Source organism: Apteryx rowi, unplaced genomic scaffold (assembly GCF_003343035.1).
Source record: "Apteryx rowi isolate R43461 unplaced genomic scaffold, aptRow1 scaffold_478, whole genome shotgun sequence".
Taxonomy (NCBI): domain Eukaryota; kingdom Metazoa; phylum Chordata; class Aves; order Apterygiformes; family Apterygidae; genus Apteryx; species Apteryx rowi.
Genome location: NW_020450736.1, coordinates 616,424 through 637,966, shown reverse-complemented (window position 1 = coordinate 637,966; position 21,543 = coordinate 616,424). Strand labels below are relative to the sequence as shown.

The following is a 21,543-nucleotide window of genomic DNA, read 5'->3' as shown; positions in this document are numbered from 1 at the left end:
TTCATGTTCTGAAAACCATATAAGCAGCTTTAACATAGAATAATTGACTCAAGAAATCAACTGGGTGTCTTAGAAACCAGCTYCTGCAGTGCTGATAGAGCACTTGATAAAACAGACCTCCATGGGCTTTGAAACAGAGTTAATCTCTCTGAAATGAAAAAGACTAGTTCAGTCTGTTAAAATATCAATACCAAACAGGAAAGGTTTTGTATTCTGTAATAAGTAACCGAACAAACACAATCAGGGAAAGTTCTACTTCAGAACATTAGTTTCCACACTTCTTTCTACCAAAGAAGTCAATAGGAGTTCTACCTGAATAACATGTTCTACCTCATGCTTTAATTCAGTGTAGATTTTGCAAGATAACAGTAGGAAATTCAGAGCAAATGCACTATTATCCAATCTTGGCTTTTCTGGCTAATCTGATTCTGTAGAATATGGCATAGACATCACTTACTACCTATGAATTCTGCTCAAAAATCTAAGCTTAACTAATACCTCTCAGACATTCTCCCCTAAAAGATGAACATTTGTAATTAAAAAATAAGTTTCCTAACTCCTCTAAAATCATCTGAAGCAATAATTCCCTATGCTGGAAAATAATTTTCCCCAAAAGACTCTCTCTCTTTCTCTAGCAATAATCTACCAAAAAATTACATGTTGCAGGACCATTTGAATAGATGCTACTTCCTTTTACTAACAAAATTTTACTAACAAAAGACCTACTGGGAACAGCAAGTCTAACAAACTAGTTTATTTGTGAGGGGATTTGTCTTTCTTTAATTGTTATTTTGCTTGTGCAATCATGATTTTCGAATCTACTAGCTCTTGCATGCTCAATTTTACGAATATAATTCTTATTATAATTTGTGTATAAACATTCATCATCATTTCATACTGAATGTTACATTACCACTTTAGTTTCTGACATCATCTTAAAATACAGAAATTTAGAAATACCAGATTAATTATTGTATTTCTTAATAAAAGCATACAAAAACAGCATGCTCCACTGTGTACTATATAAAAATAAGGAAACGTTAATATGATACATTCAATTATGTAATGTATTCGTTCTGTTTCTTCCATGTGGTATTTCTGCATTTTTAGAGTAGGTGTTCTCTGCTGGGAAATCTGCCCTTTTTATAGTAGACTGAATGTGGATATAGTAGACTGAAAGGAATAATTACAGAGGAAACACACTAATCCTTTTTTAAACAGCCTTTACGTTTCTTCTTCCATACAAGTGATTCATTCAGAATACATTGACTGAAACTGTATCATTGATTGCTGCATATGGGAAAACATACCAGACCCATGAGCTTACTACCTAGAGCAGACAGCACAATTTAAATCTTTTTAATGTAATAGGTAATGCTATGAATCTAAGGTTGCATAACAATCTTGTAGCAGTCATTTCTGAAACACTTGGCTTTCATATATTAAGGAAAAACAGATGGAAGGAGAGAATTTGTGAAGATCTGGTAATTTGTGAAATGAAAACAATGTGATTGGATACAGGGAGCACACCACGAGGAAGGCAGAGAGATAAGAGGCAAAAATATGCAGAGACAGAGTGCAAATAAGGTACAGACCAGCACAAGAGACTAGAAAGCAATGAGAAAATGTAAACAGTGCTAGAATTACATGGAATAAAAAATTTTAATTTGATACAGAACAGGAAGAAAAAAATGAATACAGTGGTACCAGAAGTTCATTGCACGGCTACAACAATAAAAGAGAAGAATGTCCAAGTGGAGACCATACCTATGTAATCAAGAATGAAACGAGAAAAAATGTAAAATTCAGAATTTTTTTTTTTAATCACTTGAGTCGTGGGTAGATTTTGCAAGTTAACATTGTGTTTGATTTTACCTCATACTTCTCCATTCTATTTTCCCTTAGTATGCAGTTTCAGTTAACTGACTTGGGTTCCTTCCATATAGGCAGGAGACAGGTGTTTCCCACAATTTTTCTTCATTCTTTTCCAATCATCTACTTTGTACTTCCTTTTTCTGTCATCACTTTCTTTCACAGGTCATTTCCTTTGAATCATTGCATTGATGTCTTCTTTCCAATCAATTTAGTTCATCGTTCTTTTGTCTTTTTTTCCATTTCATTTCCATTATTCAATCCTAAGCTACCATTTATCACACTGCTTTGTATTCTCTGTATATCACTCTGACCTTTTAATATACATAATCCTGATTTCTTTCTCTTTGGGAGTGTTCCCAAAACAATTCTGAAGGGAAAAGATTTAATGGAGCTTTCAGAAAAAGAGAATTATCTGCTAAAGTTAACAGGATAATAGCCCAAACTCCCTCCACAGGGTGAGAGAACTGATCTGAGCACGCGTGATGGGGACTCCAAGTTGGAGGGCATGAAGGGCACATAGCTGAATGAACAATTGCTTTACTTTTTTCTCTTTTTATAATAAGAAAACCTTGAAAGTTTAATTCTGGAAGTCTTTTATAAATTAAATCTATCATATTCTTTTTGAAAGCACCACTTTAGCCTCAGCTGATGTTATTCCTGAGATGTGAAACATATTTATTCTTTTGCTCATGTTTGTGGATGGTATTATTGTCTTTATCCAATCACTGTACTTATCGACTGAAACCCTATTTGCACTTTCTTGTTCTTCCATCTCTAAAGGGACTGCCTCTTTATCTGATTTTACTTTCATGCAGTGAATAACTGTTAATGAAGATTTTTTTGCATTGAAGATTGAAGTTACCTGTCTCTCCCCATTGTCTAATGAGAGAACCACAGAAAACAAAGTTGAGTTCAATTGAGTACCTAAAGTTATATGGGATGAATGGTGGGCCAGGGGCATGGGCCGGGATTGTGGAGATCAAGGACAGCTTATGGACATAACCATAGGGTGGAATCCATCTCACCAAACTTTGTTGTTCTACAGATAGGATGTCAATATGACAGCCAGTCACCCCAGGCTCTCTCTATAATCAGTTTGGAAAGAAACAAGCACTTTTAGGAAACAGTTCATCTTTTTAGAGATCTACTTTAGGCAGAGATGAATCATGCACTAGAAATACCTTCTTTGCATTGGCTATAAAGAGAGCTCAAGGGAACTAGCTTAGATATTTACAATGTTGGCACCAACATTTGGTCAGCTGAATCCTATCCCTTCTGTCACTAGTGTTGTATCTGTAATTAAAATTTATTGCAAATTAGAAGATACAAAAATCTTCATGTATTTTCTTAAGTCTTGGTAAACAGTAGTGTATAAGAGATGGCAGAAAGATATCTTGACCAGATAATATGCCTTATAAAAAACTGCAATGGAAGGCAAACAAAAAGTTACCAAAAGGGATTATACATTACTCAAAAACTCAGTTGGCACAATGCAGCTCAAGTCTTCGTCTGTTATTTAAGGGTCATTTTATGTTTTCTGTCTTGTTTCTTGATTACTTCTAACAGTGTTACACTTCAAAGCTTAAAGACTTTTTTGTGCCAATATGATAATTTTCTACTTACTAGGACTAATTCTGCTTTACGGATAATGGTCCAGAAACAAGAAGTTTCTCACTATGTGTAATATACAGGCATCTTAAATATTCAGATGAATTCAGCATTGTGTTATAGAAAGTACCGAATGAGAAGGCATGTTTCCTAGGTCAGAACATTCCAATTAAGCCTCTGATCCATTAAGAAGCCCACAGGAAAGCTACATGCAGAGAAATTCTTGGCTTTGTATCCAAAGAAATTAGAAGGCAAAGCCTGATAAACAGAGCCAAGATTTGAAGTCTGGTGTCCTGAACTATAACAGGTTAGAAAGGCCTGTTCTAGATGAAGAAAATTAAAGGTCATGTTTATCTTTTTGCCACACAAAGCAATTTAGCAATTTAGAAATCCAGATCTCACAAACACAATGTAGGTTCTCACTTCTCTTTCATTTCCACAGAGATGCACTACCTTCTGCCATCTCAGTAAATCTCTCTTCTAATCCCTTCAAACACTAAACTAGTGGTCTGTGTAACTTCATCTCCCTGTCAGTGAAAACTGTTCTCCTGCAGTAATACTTGCAGACTATATAAACCCTTTTCTGGGCTTGACATCAAAGAAAACAAAAAGAAGAGAAGGAAAAGTACAAGAGGTATCTTCATAACAAATGACTGAATAAAGAAAATATACACAAAATGACCTTGTTTAGAGAACTGTGAGGGATATCACAGTTGACATCTCATACTCACCCTGTTGGAATCACAACTTCCAGGACCTGAAATTAATTTCTTCTTAGATAGTCTCCTTCTCTTTGCCAGTCCCTACATTTAAAAATGGAAACATAATTTGGCTTTATTTTTTCCTTCACTTAAGCAAGTATCTGTGCATTTATATTAGTTAAATATTAACTGTGAAGTCACTAGAATAACCTAATCTATTTATAGTAAAAAATGTATCCCTCTCATAAAAAATCTAATAGGCTAGACACTTTATGAATAACTAAGTTGCAGTAGGAGCTGAATCAGGATTCTTCCTGGGTACTTTATGATGGCTGTTTGTGAAGGAGAAATTTTGGTCCCCCCCYGAATTCTCATGGACTTAGTTATGATTTCATTCTACACATGGCCTGCTTAAGATGTGAAAAAAAGAACATAAAAAGGCTACCCTGGTTAGCATTAGAGAAGTACCTTCGCTGGAATTGTACTGATGTTCTACAGAAGAGAAAGATACCACAATAAAAGCATTCTTAGCCTGAATTTATGCCTTTGTATACTCCTGTTTCGCTATAGCAGTCTGCAATATGTCTATGTATATTGTCCAACTCTCTGAATCATCTTGTAGTATAAATAAGCTATAGGACTGCATAGCTTGATAAGGGATGCAAGGAAATCAACACACAAGAAAGCTTACTGCATAAAAGAATCTGCAAAATTAGATGAAAATACATATTGGGTCATCTCAAAACAGCACGTTCATATCACAGAATTTGCTGCTTACAACAGGCAAATAATAAAAGTACATGTGTACTTGAGATTGGTAACTGTAGCTGATCAAAATATAACCCTTTAACAATTCACCAAAATATAGCCAATAAAATATTCCATAAAACCCTAAGCTGACTGTGTTTGCAGCCTGTACAAGCAAAAAGGATTTTCATATCATTGTTAACAATTGCGGAAAAAGGTTAAATCTGCTGATCTGGACACCTTTTCTTTAAATTCAAATCTTCCCCAGTATGTCTTCCCTTTGTCACCGGGGGGTTGGGAGTCCTCCAGATCTGATGAACAAAAATGCATTAGACCTCTTCAAACCAAAAGAAGGAACTTTGTTTCTTAGTGCATATTTAAAACATTATTGTTAAGGCTATGATTCATATAGAAACTACTTTAAAAACAAGTTTCCTGCATATAAAAACAAAATATCACATAAGCATTGATATCACTAACAAAGCTTTCATAATTCTTATCACAACAAAAAATATATAAATCGAATTGCAAGTAACACGAATGGACTACTGGAAAATTATTCACCTGGAAAATTATGCAACGTAAAAGTGATTTCAAATACATTCTGGAAAATAGGACACAGTACCTGCATATAATGATGTTGCCCATCTATTACTTATATTATATTTCCTAAAAAAATTCATATATAAGAAGAAAGACTGCCCAATTTTGCTTCTTCCAGATGTTTTTCCCACCAAATGCTTGTTATCCTTTTGATTTATTTTTAAAGATTCTTTAATAATCAAGTTTTTCAAAGCAACTTAGAAAACAAGCAAACCTTCATACATGGAAGAAGGAACACTATCTACTGGTGACAAATACATTCAGTGCTGATGCTTCAGAAGATCAATTCCTGGGTTGGTATACAGTTACCCATACTATCTAATAAACATGTAAAATAAAACTTCTGAAGTCTAGACCTAAAATTACGATCTTCTGTATGACTAATACGACATCCTTGTATGATTTTCTCATTTTGACAGACTATTTTGTAAAATATTTGGGACACAGATGAGAGAACTGTAGTAGGTTTTAAATTATTATTTTGTTAAGAAAAGTTATGAAAGTGTGTTAAATTGTATAATTACTAAAATTACACAACATTAAACTCTTTCATTCCTAGAGCGTTATAATCTTTCTCTTTGGCTTAACAGCTCCTCTTAAAAATCCTATGTATGCCTGTATTTGATAGAGAAGCCACTCTTTTTATAGAAAGTCACTGAACACTGACTTGTTACCTAATAGAAAATCGCTTTTGTCTCAAGTTGCAAGTCCATGAAGGTAGAAACACTCTGTTTAAAGAAGGTTAAAGTTTGCTCAGTGGTAGATACCAAGAGGCTAGCTTAAAGGGGCTAAATTTAATGTTGTAAGTTATCCTGCTATTTCTGTTTAAAAGACTGAGAAAACATAGAATCTGTAATTTTGTGGTCAAAATTCATGGCAACCCARTTACACCTGATGTACTCAAACCGAGCAGTCATCCTTGCCTAGCAGCCATCCTACCCACAGGTTGTAGCCTTGGAATACAGAAATGTTGGCAAAGACGAGAAAGGGGCACAAAGTCAGAGTTTCTATGTTCTGCGGCAAAAATGCCCCAGAGATCATGCAATTGTTACAATGCAGGAAACAATGCAATCATGCTATTGTTTCCTTTCTGAAGGGCTGCATTTCCTACAGAAAGCTCCCAGCAGAGCAACAGGGAGCAGAAGCCAGCTAACAAAGATGATTTAGCAGGAGTCTGTAGCTGAGAAAATGTCTCTGCCCGCTGGGAGGAGCCACGAGTCAGAGTTACCATCCATCAGCTTGACCTGGAGCAGGCGGGAGAGCCATGAAACACATTGCCCCGCTGAGCCAAAGGAGAGTTAATAGGGTGTATCCATCAGAGGAGATCCTAGTCCTCTGACTGCAGGAAGTAGTTTCAAGAGGAAACGCTATCTTGTGTTTCACTACTGACAAAAGGGGAAGATCTTATTGCCTCCTCCAGCTGCCAACCACAGCCATCCCGCTTCCTCTGCCATGCCAGCCCTGGTGTTCATCAAACCCTTTACTGAGCTGATTCAACACTCTGAGCCAGCAGGAAAACGCCCACGTCTTTTGCTGATTTGAACTGGTTCACAGGTGGATCCAGGGAGCGACAAGGCCAGTGCAAGCTGAACTGCAGGCAGGAGGTCAGAAACAGAGAATGGGGCAGATGTGAGGAGTAAAATAGGACCTCTCTTTTTCTCATGGTGGTTAGAATTGCTCAGCCCATCTGGTGAAACTACAGACTCACTGAGAGCAGACAAAATGGGGCCATTATCCCTGTACTTAGTAGAGAAGTAGTTGGTTGGTGAAACACTGTTTTCCTTGTCTTCCTCTCTCCTTCCTGTAGGTCTTTGTCTTGCAATGCTTATTTGTTTAATTGTTTGTGACCATAGAAGAAAAGTTTCCTGAGTGCCAAAATTTAATTTTCTGAGTATATGCTTAAAGGCTTAACTCAGTGCTGTTTCAGTAAAGATTCCTGGAAGTTAAATGTTCCTTATTCAGTCAAAAGCTGACAACGTTAAGGGTACTTTTCGCACATAAGAAATACTGCATTGCATTTTTTAAACTTTCAGTTGAAATATTTCCATAAAGTTCTTAGGGCAGATACGTGTGTGGTAATCTTCCTCCACATGGGTGCTTGTTGTGTTGCATAAAAGATGCTGTTCTTTAATTGGCACATGCACTCATCAATGTCAGAAACACATGTAAGGGTTCAAAGCCCATTTATTTTAGACATACTGTGAGCTTCAGAAACATGGGAAATGATTTTTAAAAATCAAAACATTGCAGCTTAATTTTTATGACCAGATTCTGAACTGTGGCCACATTTACTTGTTGCTGGATGAATAGGGAGTGCGTTATGATTCCCAGTTCTGCAGGCTGTATCACAGGGCTGCTCTGATTTAACACTCACCAGTATATGGTATCTAATAGAGACTATAATAAGGGATGATAGGAAAAGAGGTAGGAGGAAAGAACAGGCTTGAAAAAAACTGTTTCAAACACATTTCTCCAGTGTATTGTACTCTACATTATCTTTTACTCCTCTGAAAGCGGGTAGAAAATACTGTACTATCAAAGAGTATTTTTCCTCCTGGTTTTTATGTAAGTAAAATAATTATGGTAATTATGACAACTCAAACATTTTTAATTAAGAAATTGGATTCAGGCCACAAATATCTAGTATCTATTGCCTCTGTACAAAATGTCAACCTGTAACTACCGAGGAAAATGACCCAGAAAACAACCCAGGAAAACAACCCCTTTCCCTCCCCCCAAAGTTTGTAATTTTACATGTTCCACCTTATTTCAAGAAAAAGAGTTTCTTCTCCTTCTAGAACAATTTCACCCTTCAATATGAAAAAAAGCCTGTCATACCGCTCAGGAAGTTAAACAGTGATCAACAGACCTCGTTAAGGCAAAACTGTTGTACCTTTAAAATTCTATTTCCTTTCCTACTGTTCTGTTTATTGCCCCTTTCAACACAATTAAACTAGGTCCAGGTAGGTGGCTATCTGTACATTACAGGTGTGTGAGAAGAATAGCTTCTCTGCAATACTTATCTCTCCTGCAATGCTATTTACAATTACAGGGATTACCCTGAAGTGCTATCAGAGGCATTTCAGCTCACCACAGTCACATCTTAGCATTCAGAGGAATATATTTTATGTCAATTTTTTATATATTTTCTGACTTAAAAGCTTTGTTTTACTAATGTGTTTACAAATTGCCAAAGTTCCCATTTGTTTTAATTGCTCAAATTGTCATTCCATTTGTCATTTACACAGCTAGAAAAGCCAAAGCTATGTCTCATTGCTATCACACAACATATTTAAGTGTGGGTAAATAAGAGCTGTAGGGAATACAAATTGAATAAAGAACCCCAGCCTCTTCCCTAGTTTCACTTATGTAGGGGAAAGAGGAGAGGCTTTGTTGGAAATGTGTATTTCTGGAGTGGAGGAGAATTTTGTTGTGTATAAATCCATTAGCGAAAAACAGTCACCTCTAATCCATCCCTGATTTGTTACCAGATGGGAGAGCAAGGGCCGCCAACTCTCCCAACTGACAGAGAAAAATCATACACATTTTGCCTTCTTTATTCAGTGTAAATTCTAAGAAAAATAACAACCCTGTTAGCCTTCTAAAAAGGTTTAGACAGTGCGGTGAAATTATAAATTTCCAGCACCAGACATGTTTTATTTCAATGTAAACACTTTAAATCCCGAACCTAATCTTCAATGCCCTCTGAAGTTTCCAGCAAACAAGGATACCATCCCACTCTTGATGCCTGCTCCATGTTAAGCTGATTTAAGGTGGAGTGCAATAGTACCGCTACCCAGATGGGCTTCCTCATGTCCTTCATTATGCTGGCTCAGAAAGCTAAACAGATGAAAATGGCCTAAAAGGAAAAATTAATTTTTCTGCCAAATCAGGAATTCCCGGAATTGACTCTCCACCTGGTCACAGGAGCACTGGTTTCTATGCATAGCAGAGGACAGGACTACATGGCCAGAAGGCAGGACTACCGCAGCTTAGATTTAGGTTGTTCTTAGCAGCATTATGGTACACATATACTCAAAATGTCTTTAAGCAAATAAACTTGGGTACTAGAAGCAGTCCAGCTTCAACATGGAGTTTTGGGTCAATGGGTTCAGAGGGAAAGTTCTTAGGGTGAAAGGCAAGTAATGAAGTTCTACAAGGATCAGTCTTTTATTTCACATTTGCATTAATGACCTGGGCACATAAACCAGCAATGCATTAATGAAAGCTGCAGATGAGAGTTTTATAAACTCAAGGCATAATAATATCACACAAAAATAACTATGTGATTTTGAAGAGGGCATGAATAAAAATGGGATGACATTTAGCTTTACAAGTGGAAGGTTATGCATTCAGAGATGACAATTGTTTCTAACTTAAGGTGTGCTCTCTTTACTTAGAAGCAGGGGGATGAAAAAGCTCTGAGATCACTAATGGATTACAAAATAAAGATGCACCACTAATGTAATACAGTTGTGAAAGGTAAATTTGATGAAATAAAAGTAAATACAGGAGACACTGGGAAATAGTAATGTCACCATACAAGTTGCTAGTGAGTTTCTCCTCATTCTTTTTTGAAAAAGCTCAGTTCTGTGTCCAAATGAAAGCAACAGAGGCGTGAAAAACTAAATTTCATAGGTGAGCATTGAGCCAGTCCTTAGATAAGAAATTAGTGACTCCAGTGTGTCAATTGCCTCTTCTACAGTATTTCTTCTACCACCTTATTCCCTAATGAGACCCCCAACCAACATAGACATGCCAAAGTGCTTGCCATGATCAGTCTGGCAAGTGTGAAGTGGTAACAAGCAGCTCAGTCCACAGTGAAAGCCGTTTTTCCTGCAGAACGTAGAGGCCGGAAGAAAAATGAAAGCAGTCCGGCCAAGCATTTTTTCCAGAATAGTAATATTTATAATACCAACAGCTGGAAATTTGGTCGTTACCTGTATTAACAGATGCACTCAAAAACAAAACAAAACAAAAAAACACCTTTGTGGTTTGCTACTCCCTCTTCATTTCTGTGCAATCTTATTTAGTCTTCAGAAGAAATTAGCCTGTCAAAAGCCAAAGCCAAGCAAAATTGGAAATTATTTTTCTCCCATAAAAGCATCCATCACTACCCAAAAGCATCTAAACAAAACTTCAGCTCTTAGCCTGCCCCCTCTCTAGCAAGCAACACGTGAACAGCTGGATTTTAAGTACTTTGGAGTCAGTGCTTTATTTGCTGCTGTGTTTCCTGTGTTTCTCTGCGTAGCTTCAACAAGCAACCATGGGACGTTTTGGTTTTCTTTTGTGAGTGACAGACTCAAACCCCAGGTAACCAGCCCCAATGACGAATCCCTCCCACATTAAACATTTATATATACGTATATATGTATGTGTATATATATAATATGTATGTATGTTTTATATATGTGTGTATATATATATGTTTTATATATACAAACACACATATACACATACATACTATACACACACACACACATATATACGCGCGCACACACAAACCCTGTTTAAATCCAGCATTCTTTTGCTCGCTTTTATTGAAAAGAGATGTGGTTCAGCCCTTTTCAAAGGCTCCTCAGCCCCACCCGCCCCACGGCGCCGCCGCCACCACCACCGCCCCGGCCCGGCCCGGCTCCACCCGCTTCTCTCGGGCCGCTGGCGTCACACCGCGACGCCAGCGGAAGCGCGGGGCCCCGCGTCTGGGCCCTGCCTCCTCGCCGCCGCAGCCCGCAGAGTGGCTCCCGCAAAGGCCTTGTTAGAAATGGCATCCCCATCTAGCAGGGCACCTCCTCTCTGCCTCGGTCTCCCCCCTCCCCGCGTCTCTGCGGCGCCGAGACAGGAATCCCTCTCTCTCTGCCCCGCAGTGGTCGGAAGACCTTTTTCTCCTTTTCCTCTTTGCTCAGGCGCGGCACGGACAGCCCGGGAGGCCGGCACGGCGCGAAGGCCCCGCCGCGCGGCTGCCGGGGCTGACGTGTCGGTGGGGAGCGGCGGCGGCGGCGGTTTGGCCAGGCGCGGCCCGGCCCAGGGGGATCATGTGAGTGACGGGGCCGCGGCGCCCCTCCCCCCCGCCCCGCGCTCTCCGCGGCGCCCCTCACCCTGCGCTCTCTCCCCCAGGTCGAAGGTTACCTTCAAAGTGACGCTCACCTCGGACCCGCGGCTGCCCTACAAAGTGTGAGTGCGGCGGGGGGCGGCAGCGCGGCGGGGAGACCCGCTGCTCTGGGCCGCGCCGCGCCGCGGGGCCGGGCTGGGCGGCCGCGCCGCGCCGCGGAGGGAGTTCGGGAAAACGGGCGGCAGCACAAGCGTGAGCTCCCGAGCCCCGTGCGCTATGGCTGCTCGTGTTGCAGTCATTTCCGCTGTGCTTTCCCCTGAACGGGAAAGGCATTTTTTCCCTCTGTGTGAAGCGAAATACAGTTTTTTTGTTGTTGTTTGAAGTAGTCTGTAGTTTATCTTGGAAGTCACGTGATCTGTTTTCACTTAAATTGTCATTTCAGGCTGAGCGTGCCTGAAAGTACACCTTTCACAGCTGTCTTGAAGTTTGCTGCAGAAGAAGTAAGTAGAGAATGGTAACATTGTTTTTTAACTCTGAGTATTTCTGAAAACAGGGACTTTTTACTTGAAAAATACAGTGGTTAATTCGGCATAAAATAGCTTTTTTCCTGTTGCTAGATATGTGTGGATACGAGCATTACCAATATCTGTGTGGACTTGCCAAATCTTCCAGAATTCAAAATCTGGTAGTTCTTACACAATTTGCATATGTTAGCAGTAGATATAGACAGACTTTCAGTTTTTCTTTGTAATTAAATTAAACAATTTTATACTAGCAGCACAAAAATCTGTGATAATGAACACAGATAAGTAAAACATATACTGAGCATTTAACATTTTAAATAATTTCTGTAGAYTGTTCATAATATTCTTAAAAATTAATCAGAAAATTCTTAAGTTCTTTTCACATACAGTTCTAGTAGGCTCTGATTGTGGAAAGCATATAATTTCTGATTATAGAAGGCATTGAGATTAGGCACTTGAGCTAGGTTCAAAAAGAGACTTAAGCAAATAAGATATGGATACTGTATTCTTAGCTTCTGTGTGTTTGATCTTTCACGTGGAATCCAAAATCCAAAATTAGGTCCCTAAACTGCCTGTAAAGTATGCTTGAAGAGGCATATCCTATTTATTTCAGATTAAATGTACARAGTTTAAGAGATGTTCAGATAGGGGTAAATAGTAAAAATCGCTCAAAAACACAGTTGTTTTTATTGTCTAGTTAGCAAAAAGTTTTAACTAAGAGTCTGTTCCTGCAGTCTCTGTTTTTTTTAAGATAAAACTGTGAAATCTTGGGATATTTAAAATTAATTTGTTAAAGGAGTGAAATTGTAGTAAAATAAGTAAATAGGAAAGATAATGGATAAGGTGTCTTGAGTTTCCATATACTTTTAGTGTTATAACAGTATGTGACAAAAGTTCTTATGCTGGGGGGAAGCTATGGGTTGGTTGTCTGTTGTAACTTTTCTTGAACAGAATAATATATACATTTAAAAGACATTTGCTGGTTTAGTTGTCTTTTTTTTTTTACTGTCAGTTTTGACATTTTTTTATGATCTGAATTAATGCAGCTGTATCAGTCAATTAAATTTATTTCATTCTCTGTGTGAGACTCACTTTAATACCATAGTCTGCAAGCAGCTTAAGGTGCTGTAAGGTGTTATATCCTCCAAAAGCGACCCTGGCTCTTGCTTTCTTCTGTTCTGTCACCCCTTTGAACACGCCAGCACAAGAATGCATACTGCCACATAGAGACTCAGTTTGGAGAAACAATGTGAGTTAAAACTCAGACCTTTTTACTTGCTGGGTTAATCTTCACACACATTTTTTCTCTAATCTGGATTCATGCCTTAGATGCTGGATGTTAATGGGTGATATGAGGGAACAAGGAAGACTGGGGCGGGACTGAGCAGCTTGAGATACCAGAGGTGAGGGGACACTTCTCCTGATGGGAGAGTTGCCGTCAAACCTGTTAACTTCATCTACTTATAAAACTGCATCTTTACAGTCAGTGATATGGTTCTCTGTGAAGTGGATTTAGAGAGGGATTATTTAAATATTCACATTTAACAAAACATTCCTTTAGTTTAGAATATTTTGAGTGTCCATGGGACCTCAGAGGACTGTGGATCAGCCCATTTTTATAGAATAATTGTAGATGTTTTTTGGATGCTTGAAAGAAAAATGGAAAATGTGTGATGGAATGGAAAAGAGCCCATTATTGTTAGTGCTCACTTATGTAATTGCATTAAATGCATATAGATTTTTTTTTCTTTTTTTTTAAAGGAAATTGCAAATAATGCCTCTATTTCTTTCCCCTAAAACAGTGTTAAAGTACTTAGGCTTTTGTATCAGCTTGTGTTAGTGCTAAATAGAAATTAATGAAACAAACATATAATTGATTTTTTCAGAATATAATGCTGTTTTTAGTTGTCTTTGCTGATGTGTTACTGAAGCTTTTTACATCTCTGAGACAAGGCAGGACAAAATGCTTTGTAAATAGAAGGGGAAAAAAACATTCTTAGCTTCATTCCTGGGGAAGAGTGTACTTTATTTAATTTTTAATTCAGGCCCTTTATTTTTTCTGAATCTGGTGTTGAAGGAGAAAGAATTTCTGTCTTTTTATGTGTTTCACGTTCCTTGAGTTGAATATCTTGGCATTAACTTATCATATCACATCATGATCCAGATAACAGTTTCAGAGCATCTTATACAAAACAGATAGGGAAAGGTTCAAACTGTAGTCTGGATTTGGAGCAAAGATGTTAGTTGCTCTTCAGGCTAAGCGGACTGACAGTGTCCTAAGCGTCTAGAGCTCTTGGGGCAAAGTAGGACTTAATCTTGGGAGCTTTTGACTGTTAAGCCTTAGCAAATTTCCACTGACTTCTTTTTCAGAGTCTTACAGTTTTCAAATCAGAATTTCTCTGGAACAGTAGAACTAAAGTATGATGTAGAATGTTCATACTGTATTTCATGTGTAAGTCACAATGGTTTGGATAGTTACAGTTTTTTCCAAGAAAAGTTTTCTGAATTATTTTCATTGGGCAAAACAGTATGTATTCCTTCAGTCTTTGCTTGGAAATGCATTCAAAGCATAACAAAGAAACATGTGAAAGTTCAATATACACAATTGAAAGTTGGCACAGTTAAATATGAAAGAAAAATGGATTAGATATGGGAAACTCTCAGGAAGTTTTATAGTTTGTAGCAGTCTCAGCCCTTCCCAACTTACATATTTGAATGTGATAGGTTGTATAATGCAAATTTAACTCTTTGAGTTCTTTTTTTTTTTCCATGTGTGTCTTATAGACTATATATAAAAACATTCATTGAAATATAGAGTATAGGGAACACTGTTCTTTTCAGTTTGCATCTATTTATAGATTTCTTCACAATTGTCACAGTGTATTGTGGCAGTATTAATGTTTTCATTTAGAATTTGTGGTACCTATTGGTGCTTTTTTTATATACCTATCAGTTATTTAGTACATATTCCCTGAGTACACATTTGCACAATTCCACAAATGTAAGAGAGGTTTTTATTACCAAAATTGTCATCAGTTTCCAATAAATAAAGTTAAATTTTATTGCTTCATAAATATACATATTTTTAAAACTATTCTTTTTTATTCTGTTATTGTTAATAGATTGGTGCTAAAATACTGCATTGTAATACACTTACCTGCTTTATTGCTCCAAAAGGAGATGAATTTGTTGCTGTAGGAGATTTTTATCGTCTTTTTAAGAAAGGGATACAATTGTTGGCATAAGATTGTCCTCTTTTACTTATAATTTGATTGTAGATATTGACAAATGTATGTATTAGCACTGCAGAAAGTAAGTTGTGCAGTAGCCTCAGTTATTGATTCATAAGCCTTTTAAAGCGGACATAAGCTGTTTTTAAAAATGTGAGAATTTGGGGTAGGGGGCAGGGTTTGTTACTTTGTTACCCGTTCTGGTTTCAGAGCCAGCCAGGGATTATGAACTGAATATGGTATTTCTTTGCCACTTGAGCATCCATTTAACTTCCTGTCATAAAAAGCTTGTGTATTTTCAGTGTTGGAAGTGTATGCTTAGCAAGCACAGGAAGGATTTTCTATTTAAGGTCAAATAAAATATTAGGCATGTAGTAGTAAATCATGTTGCCCCCAAATTATGTGCAATTATTTCCAGTGGTAGTTTCCATTTGTATATTACACTTGCGATCTTTCTCACTGTAGTGAATACCTAGCTGGCAACTGAATGTAGTAAACACTATTGCTGTTTGGTCCAGTATTTTGGACTAAGATAAGTGTTTCATCCTCTTCTAATACAGTATCATATGAAAGAGTATGTTAACTACTGGATCTTTGACAGTTTTCCTGGATGACTGCCACATAGTTCTTACGTGCACCTAGTGTGACTGCATCAGATATGTTCTCCTCCTAAAAAGCAAAATGGCACAAAATGAGTGCAAATGTCCAATCTTCTGCTGTGAATGATCCATCCCTTTCAGGCATTGTCATATATCAAAAGAGATGGAGAAGAAATGAGCAGAGGCACTCAACATTCTAGAAATTACTTCTTTTTTTTTTTTGTCAGATGACGTAGGATGAAAGATAGGTGGTATCACCTATTTACATTAGAAATCTGTTTGTTGAAAAATAACTAAAGTATTAAATTAACCAGATGTTTGCTAGCTTGTTTGGGGTTTTCTTTGTGTTTTATTCCTTTACTTTTTGAACTGGAGATGAACTCATTCCAGAAAACAGGATTTAATATGATTGACATTAATAATACCTCAGTGTGCAAACCTTCTAAACTTATTTTCTCCTATTATGTAAGAAAATCTGTTAAGAGACTGTTGCTAAGATTGCTAAGTGAAGAAACCCAAAGTTAGTGATCTTTAGAATGAAGGCTTTATCTTTCCTGTGTATGATATGTACACATTAGCTATTATGAGATAGAATGTTATTTTTTACATTCTTACTGTTAAATATGTAGCCCTTATTTTATCAAGTTCGTTATTCAAATCTTGCCCAGAAAACAAGTTTATTTATTCATGGACCTTTCTACAATGACACTGATAACTAATTTATGATTATCTTTTTGCCAATATTAATGTTTTCATGCTACCCTGCAAGATGAGAGAGTGACATTATTTACCTGCTACGGATAAAAAGCTAAGAGAGATTAAGTGAAAAGATTTCTGCTAATTTTGTGTGTCTGATTGGAGATTAAAAAAAAAAAAAATGTTTTCCAGTATGCTAAGAATTATGTACTGTATTCAAGCACAGTTACCATGAGCTTTAGGTATTGTGAGTGCAAAGAGTTTCTGCAGATCAGACCTCAAAATCTTGAGCTGAGCAATCAGAAAATGAGGAAAGTAGTCAATGACTGTCATTGAAAAGTATGGCTTAAGTGACATGCTTAGCAGATGGGAGAACTCTGCACATCTTCCTGGGAAACATTCAGTAATTCCTTAGTTAACTCCTTTTTCTTATGCAACATAGAGAGGAGGATGCACAGATACCTGCTGATTGCTGAGACATCAGCCTCTTACCTTAGAGGTTTTTCATTGTGCTAAGTAAAAGAAAGCAAAGAAGCAACCTCTGGTTCTCAGACTAAGTAGCATTGATTAACTTGTACCCACACTGCTTTACCCTTTCTATTCTGACTGGTCTCGTCCATGGTACAAAGGGCAGTATTTTTCTCTGGGCTCAGTCTGGCTCCCTCTAGTACTAAGACATAATTAACTTTGGCTTCTTCATCCCAGTTCAGATCTTCTGAAATAATTTGAAGCCTGTGTGCAATGCAGCCCCACTTGAGTAGGGCTCATACTGTGAAACTTACTGCATATGATGCATATGGGGAGAGGGGTAGCATGAAGACACATGATGGTAGTTGAGGGTACAAAGCCGCCTAGGCTGGTGTCAGAAACCTAAGAAGGGAGCCAAATGGGATGCAGTCCTATTAGTGCTTCCTCTGCCCTTCCAGTAAATCCTGGAGTGAACTCTTCCCCATAACTTTGGCTAGGATTTGTCTTGGAAAGATGCAGTTGGAGAGGTCCAAACAGGGCCAAGGAGAAAAACAGGAAATCCATTAAAATTATCCAAGATTAGCTCAAGCTAATTCTAGCTTAATTCCCCTCTGTCCACAGTCAGGGCAACAGGAAGTTCTCATTGTGATTATCTTTGTGATGGCAATAGATGCTGAGTACTCACAGAATTGATTTTGTATGATGAAAGATATTCTCTCGATGCAGATTCTGTTTTTGCATCAGATACAATTTTTTCCCCCCAACATGTAATGTCCTTGCTTTAACTTTTGGTTTTGCAAATGCTTATATACGTCAAGAGCACTCAAGTGTGAAGTCTGTATGCGTATGAGTATATACATGTGTTTCAGGTTTAAGATTTTATGTTGCTCAGTTTTATTCCAGGAGATTTTGGCATCTGCATTCTTAGCCTGGTCTCTAAGTATTACTTGTTCACAGTGTTTGACATAACAGGTATACTTTCCAGAAGTTCATTTATGTTTTTTTTTTCAGTTGCTCCTTTGTATATAATATAATCAAAGCTAGTATTTCTTAACTTTGGGGATACTTAACTTTATATTTTGTCTAATGAATAAAAATAATTGCTTTTTTTTTTTTTTACCCAAACCAGCTAAAATTATTAGTTTGAATATTCCCCATTTATTTTCAACTTTAATTATCTGTCTCTTATGTTATTTTGTCCTACTCTTATTTCCTTTAGTTCAAAGTTCCTGCAGCAACAAGTGCCATTATAACAAATGGTAAGAGTATAATTTTTATATTGTACTTTCAGTTAAGAGATATTGATAAAAGCAGAAACATCTTTTCTCTCACAAACTGTACAGACTGCAAACTGAACTTAATAATATTGCAGCATTATTTATACTGCTTGTGCAAGGGATTAAACCATTAATATTAATTTGAGTGGTTTTGTCCTAGCATATAACTTGGATTTTCTATGCTGAAGTTTTCTTGTCAGCGCTTTAATGAGACTGGTTTTCATTATAGGAAATAGCTGCTCGAAGGACTGATATAATAATTATATAGGTTATTATTTAGCATGTTGTATTTTTGAGCTGTCAGTTTGGTATAACAAACTGTCCTGATGTTTGTTTTTCCTTTCCCTTCTATTTTTCCCCTTCCCCTCACCAATAAAAAATTTAATTCTTTTCTAGATGGAATAGGAATAAACCCTGCACAGACAGCAGGTAAGTTGTTATTTATGGAGACCAATGTTAAAAAGCTCAATTATTTTTCTTTAAAATTAATTCATGGCAGTCCAGATTGTTGTATATTTTAAGTTTTGATTTCTCAAATGGAGGAAATATTACCCAGTAATTGGAAACTATAGTCAGTGCTGTGTAAAATATGTTAATTCCATATAATTTTTCTTCAACATTTGGTTATTTAAGTCTCTGAAAGAATAAGGCATTTGTGATCTTCAGAACTTAGTTATTTAGTGCAGTTTTAAAAGAGCAATGCTGTATTACATGTTACTAAAATAGCATGTACTAGCCATATTCTTTTTTTCCCCCCTGTACCTAGTCCAGTAGTATTTGGTACTTCAGCAGTCCAGAAAAAGTACATTTAGAAAATAATACTCAGTTTCAGTGCAGGAACTATGGGTAGCATGTCTTCAAAAAAAGAAGAATGTTCTTGTGTGTAGCCCTCTTGTTCCCGTTAAGAAGTTTCTAGATGAGGAACCTGTGACTTACACGTGGAGGCCTACCATAAGTCAAGAGGTCGCTTCTGTCACAGAGAAGTATAAAACCTTTGCCCATCACCTCCTGGACTGTGTGGATACCTAGTACCGATTTTGAATGATACTAGTAGTAGTTTGTAGTCCAGAAGCAGTCTTCTGTCGACCAGACTTGTTTTTTAAAAGTTATGCTTTAAATTCATTTTGAAATTATTATGATAATGTAATCATGAGCCGCTTGAGGCATGAGTTATGGTGGGATGGGATATCTTGTTGCGGAAAAAATGGTAATAACTTTCTACTAAGACGTAATAAAAATTGCTTTGGTGTTTCTTGAACACAGTCATACAGTGAAAACTGTGAATATTCCTGCTTGTAAATGTAATCAACAGTTAATGGAGACTTTCTTGCCACTTCTCTGTTGTTTGCATGGAGTCTCTGCCAGGTCTCATTCCTTTGTGCCTTGTGTGTCTGCCAGACGTTATCTATCTTTTTGGATCTAAAGAGAAAATCAGAAAATGAGGTGTTATCAGTGTACTTAGCAATGTAAGATAAATAGTATAAAGTAAAACCCTGCAGAGCATATAAGAAGAGCAGTTGCTTGACATTAGCTTTGGGTACTTCTTGGAGAAGTAAAAAGATCCACTTAAGTGTAGTGACCTAATTCTGAGGTCTGTGGTTCTATCGACAGTATCTGAAAATCAAGATCGAGCAAGCTTTTGCCCTTTTGCTCCGCATGGGTTTCTCTCCTCCCAGAGCTCACCTTAGGACACCTGCTTTACCGTTTGACAGGTGTACCGCCCCAGTCAGTTTCCCCACGTGACACTCTCCCCGTCATGATCTCATGATCAAGTGTATTAAAAACAAATGATAAAGAAACAGGTGATAATAATGTAGATTAGGTACTTGATCATCACCAACCCGTAAGGCCACATCTTCACATGACTATTCAGGGATGCTTAGGCAAATCAGTCAGTTGCTTGAGTTAAAGCATACTTATGTAATTCCTTCTCTTCCCCAAAAGTATACTCTCATTTTGTATTATAGAGCCCAAGATAGTTGCAGCTTAATCCTTTGAAGCAAGTGGACCTAGAACTGCTTTACTCCTGAATGAAAGCACACAAATGACATTTCAGTATGCTTCAAGTTATGCTCATTGAATTCACATCTCCAGTTGACTAGCTTTAGCTCTCCTAAGTGCTGATAAATGTTGAGGAAATGTCCATCAGTACTACAGAACAGGATTTGAGTAGTCAAGGATCAGGTAAATCAAAAGCATCTACGTGTAAAATATTATCATCACAATCTTACTCTTACCTGCAAGTGGAAAAATAGACACATGGACTTTTAAATGTAGAAGATAACATTGCCCTGGCACTGCTGTGTGGTGTTGCCTGTAAACTGGGGGAGAGGGGTGAGGGAACAAACAAACCCAGGACTTTCTATAGTGATGAGTATATTCATCCTTAGATTACAAGTACATGTGGTAATTTAGATACAACATCATATTCAGCCATATTAATTGCTATCCCAAAAACTTGGTGTGAAACTTTCATTTTAAACACTTTTTGCATATTTTAAAGTTCCTGTAGATTGAGCAGTCATTTTAGTCTTCAGAAACTTCCCAAAATAAGACTGACTAGGAATAAAATCTTAATAATCCTTGTAGATTTCAAAGTTTTGTGCTGTTCCATTATTTCTTCGCCCTTCTGAGCAAAAGTAATGCCTCATTCCTCAATTTCATTCTTCCTACATGATTCTGCAAAACAGGGGAAATGAAAGTTGAAGAAGCAAGGCTTAACACTTAATTCCTGTACTGATTTCAATTTGAAAGCCTCGGTAGTTCAGGGAGTAGTATGCCATAACTTTAATAAATCCACTGTGATATTAATGATGGAAATGGATTGAGAGGCGAACTGTTGTCTGCATAAGGTGTATCTGTGGCCTGTTTTAAAATTTTAGAATTTTGTAGTGGACATTGTAACACAGATACTTTTCATCTAGATTAGTAAGCTTAGTTCTCTGGTTTGCCAGAGACAGATTTTACAGAATCACAGAATGGTTGAGGTTGGAAGGGACCTCTGGAGATCATCTAGTCCAACCCCCCTGCTCAAGCAGGGTCACCTAGAGCACGTTGCACAGGATCGCGTCCAGGCAGGTTTTGAATATCTCCAGAGACGGAGACTCCACAACCTCTCTGGGTGACCTGTTCCAGTGCTCTGTCACCCTCACAGTGAAAAAGT

At 37.4% G+C, this 21,543-nt stretch overlaps 1 protein-coding gene and 1 long non-coding RNA gene across 4 annotated transcripts in view; one reads left to right on the top strand and one right to left on the bottom strand.

Annotated features, from left to right (window-relative positions):
* Positions 1-1,643: 1,643 nt before the first annotated feature.
* On the bottom strand, positions 1,644-10,577 carry LOC112972171. The gene is made up of 4 exons (XR_003255565.1): positions 10,521-10,577; positions 5,172-5,242; positions 4,215-4,286; positions 1,644-3,297 (listed from the first exon to the last, which is right to left on the bottom strand). It is a non-coding gene; the product is annotated as an uncharacterized LOC112972171 (long non-coding RNA).
* Positions 10,578-11,462: 885 nt separating this feature from the next.
* The window catches only part of UFM1 (ubiquitin fold modifier 1), a 13,315-nt gene continuing 3,234 nt past the window's right edge, over positions 11,463-21,543 (top strand). Inside the window, exons 1-6 of one of the 3 annotated variants that reach the window (XM_026078298.1) lie at positions 11,463-11,571; positions 11,652-11,708; positions 12,029-12,086; positions 18,323-18,362; positions 18,777-18,809; positions 19,213-19,638. In XM_026078298.1, the coding sequence (XP_025934083.1) occupies positions 11,570-11,571; positions 11,652-11,708; positions 12,029-12,086; positions 18,323-18,362; positions 18,777-18,809; positions 19,213-19,409 (387 nt within the window). In that variant the 5' untranslated portion in view covers positions 11,463-11,569 and the 3' untranslated portion in view covers positions 19,410-19,638. Of the gene's footprint in view, positions 11,572-11,651; positions 11,709-12,028; positions 12,087-18,322; positions 18,363-18,776; positions 18,810-19,212; positions 19,639-20,347; positions 21,416-21,543 lie in introns of those variants that run through there. The other 2 variants (XM_026078300.1, XM_026078299.1) reach the window with 2 other exon arrangements.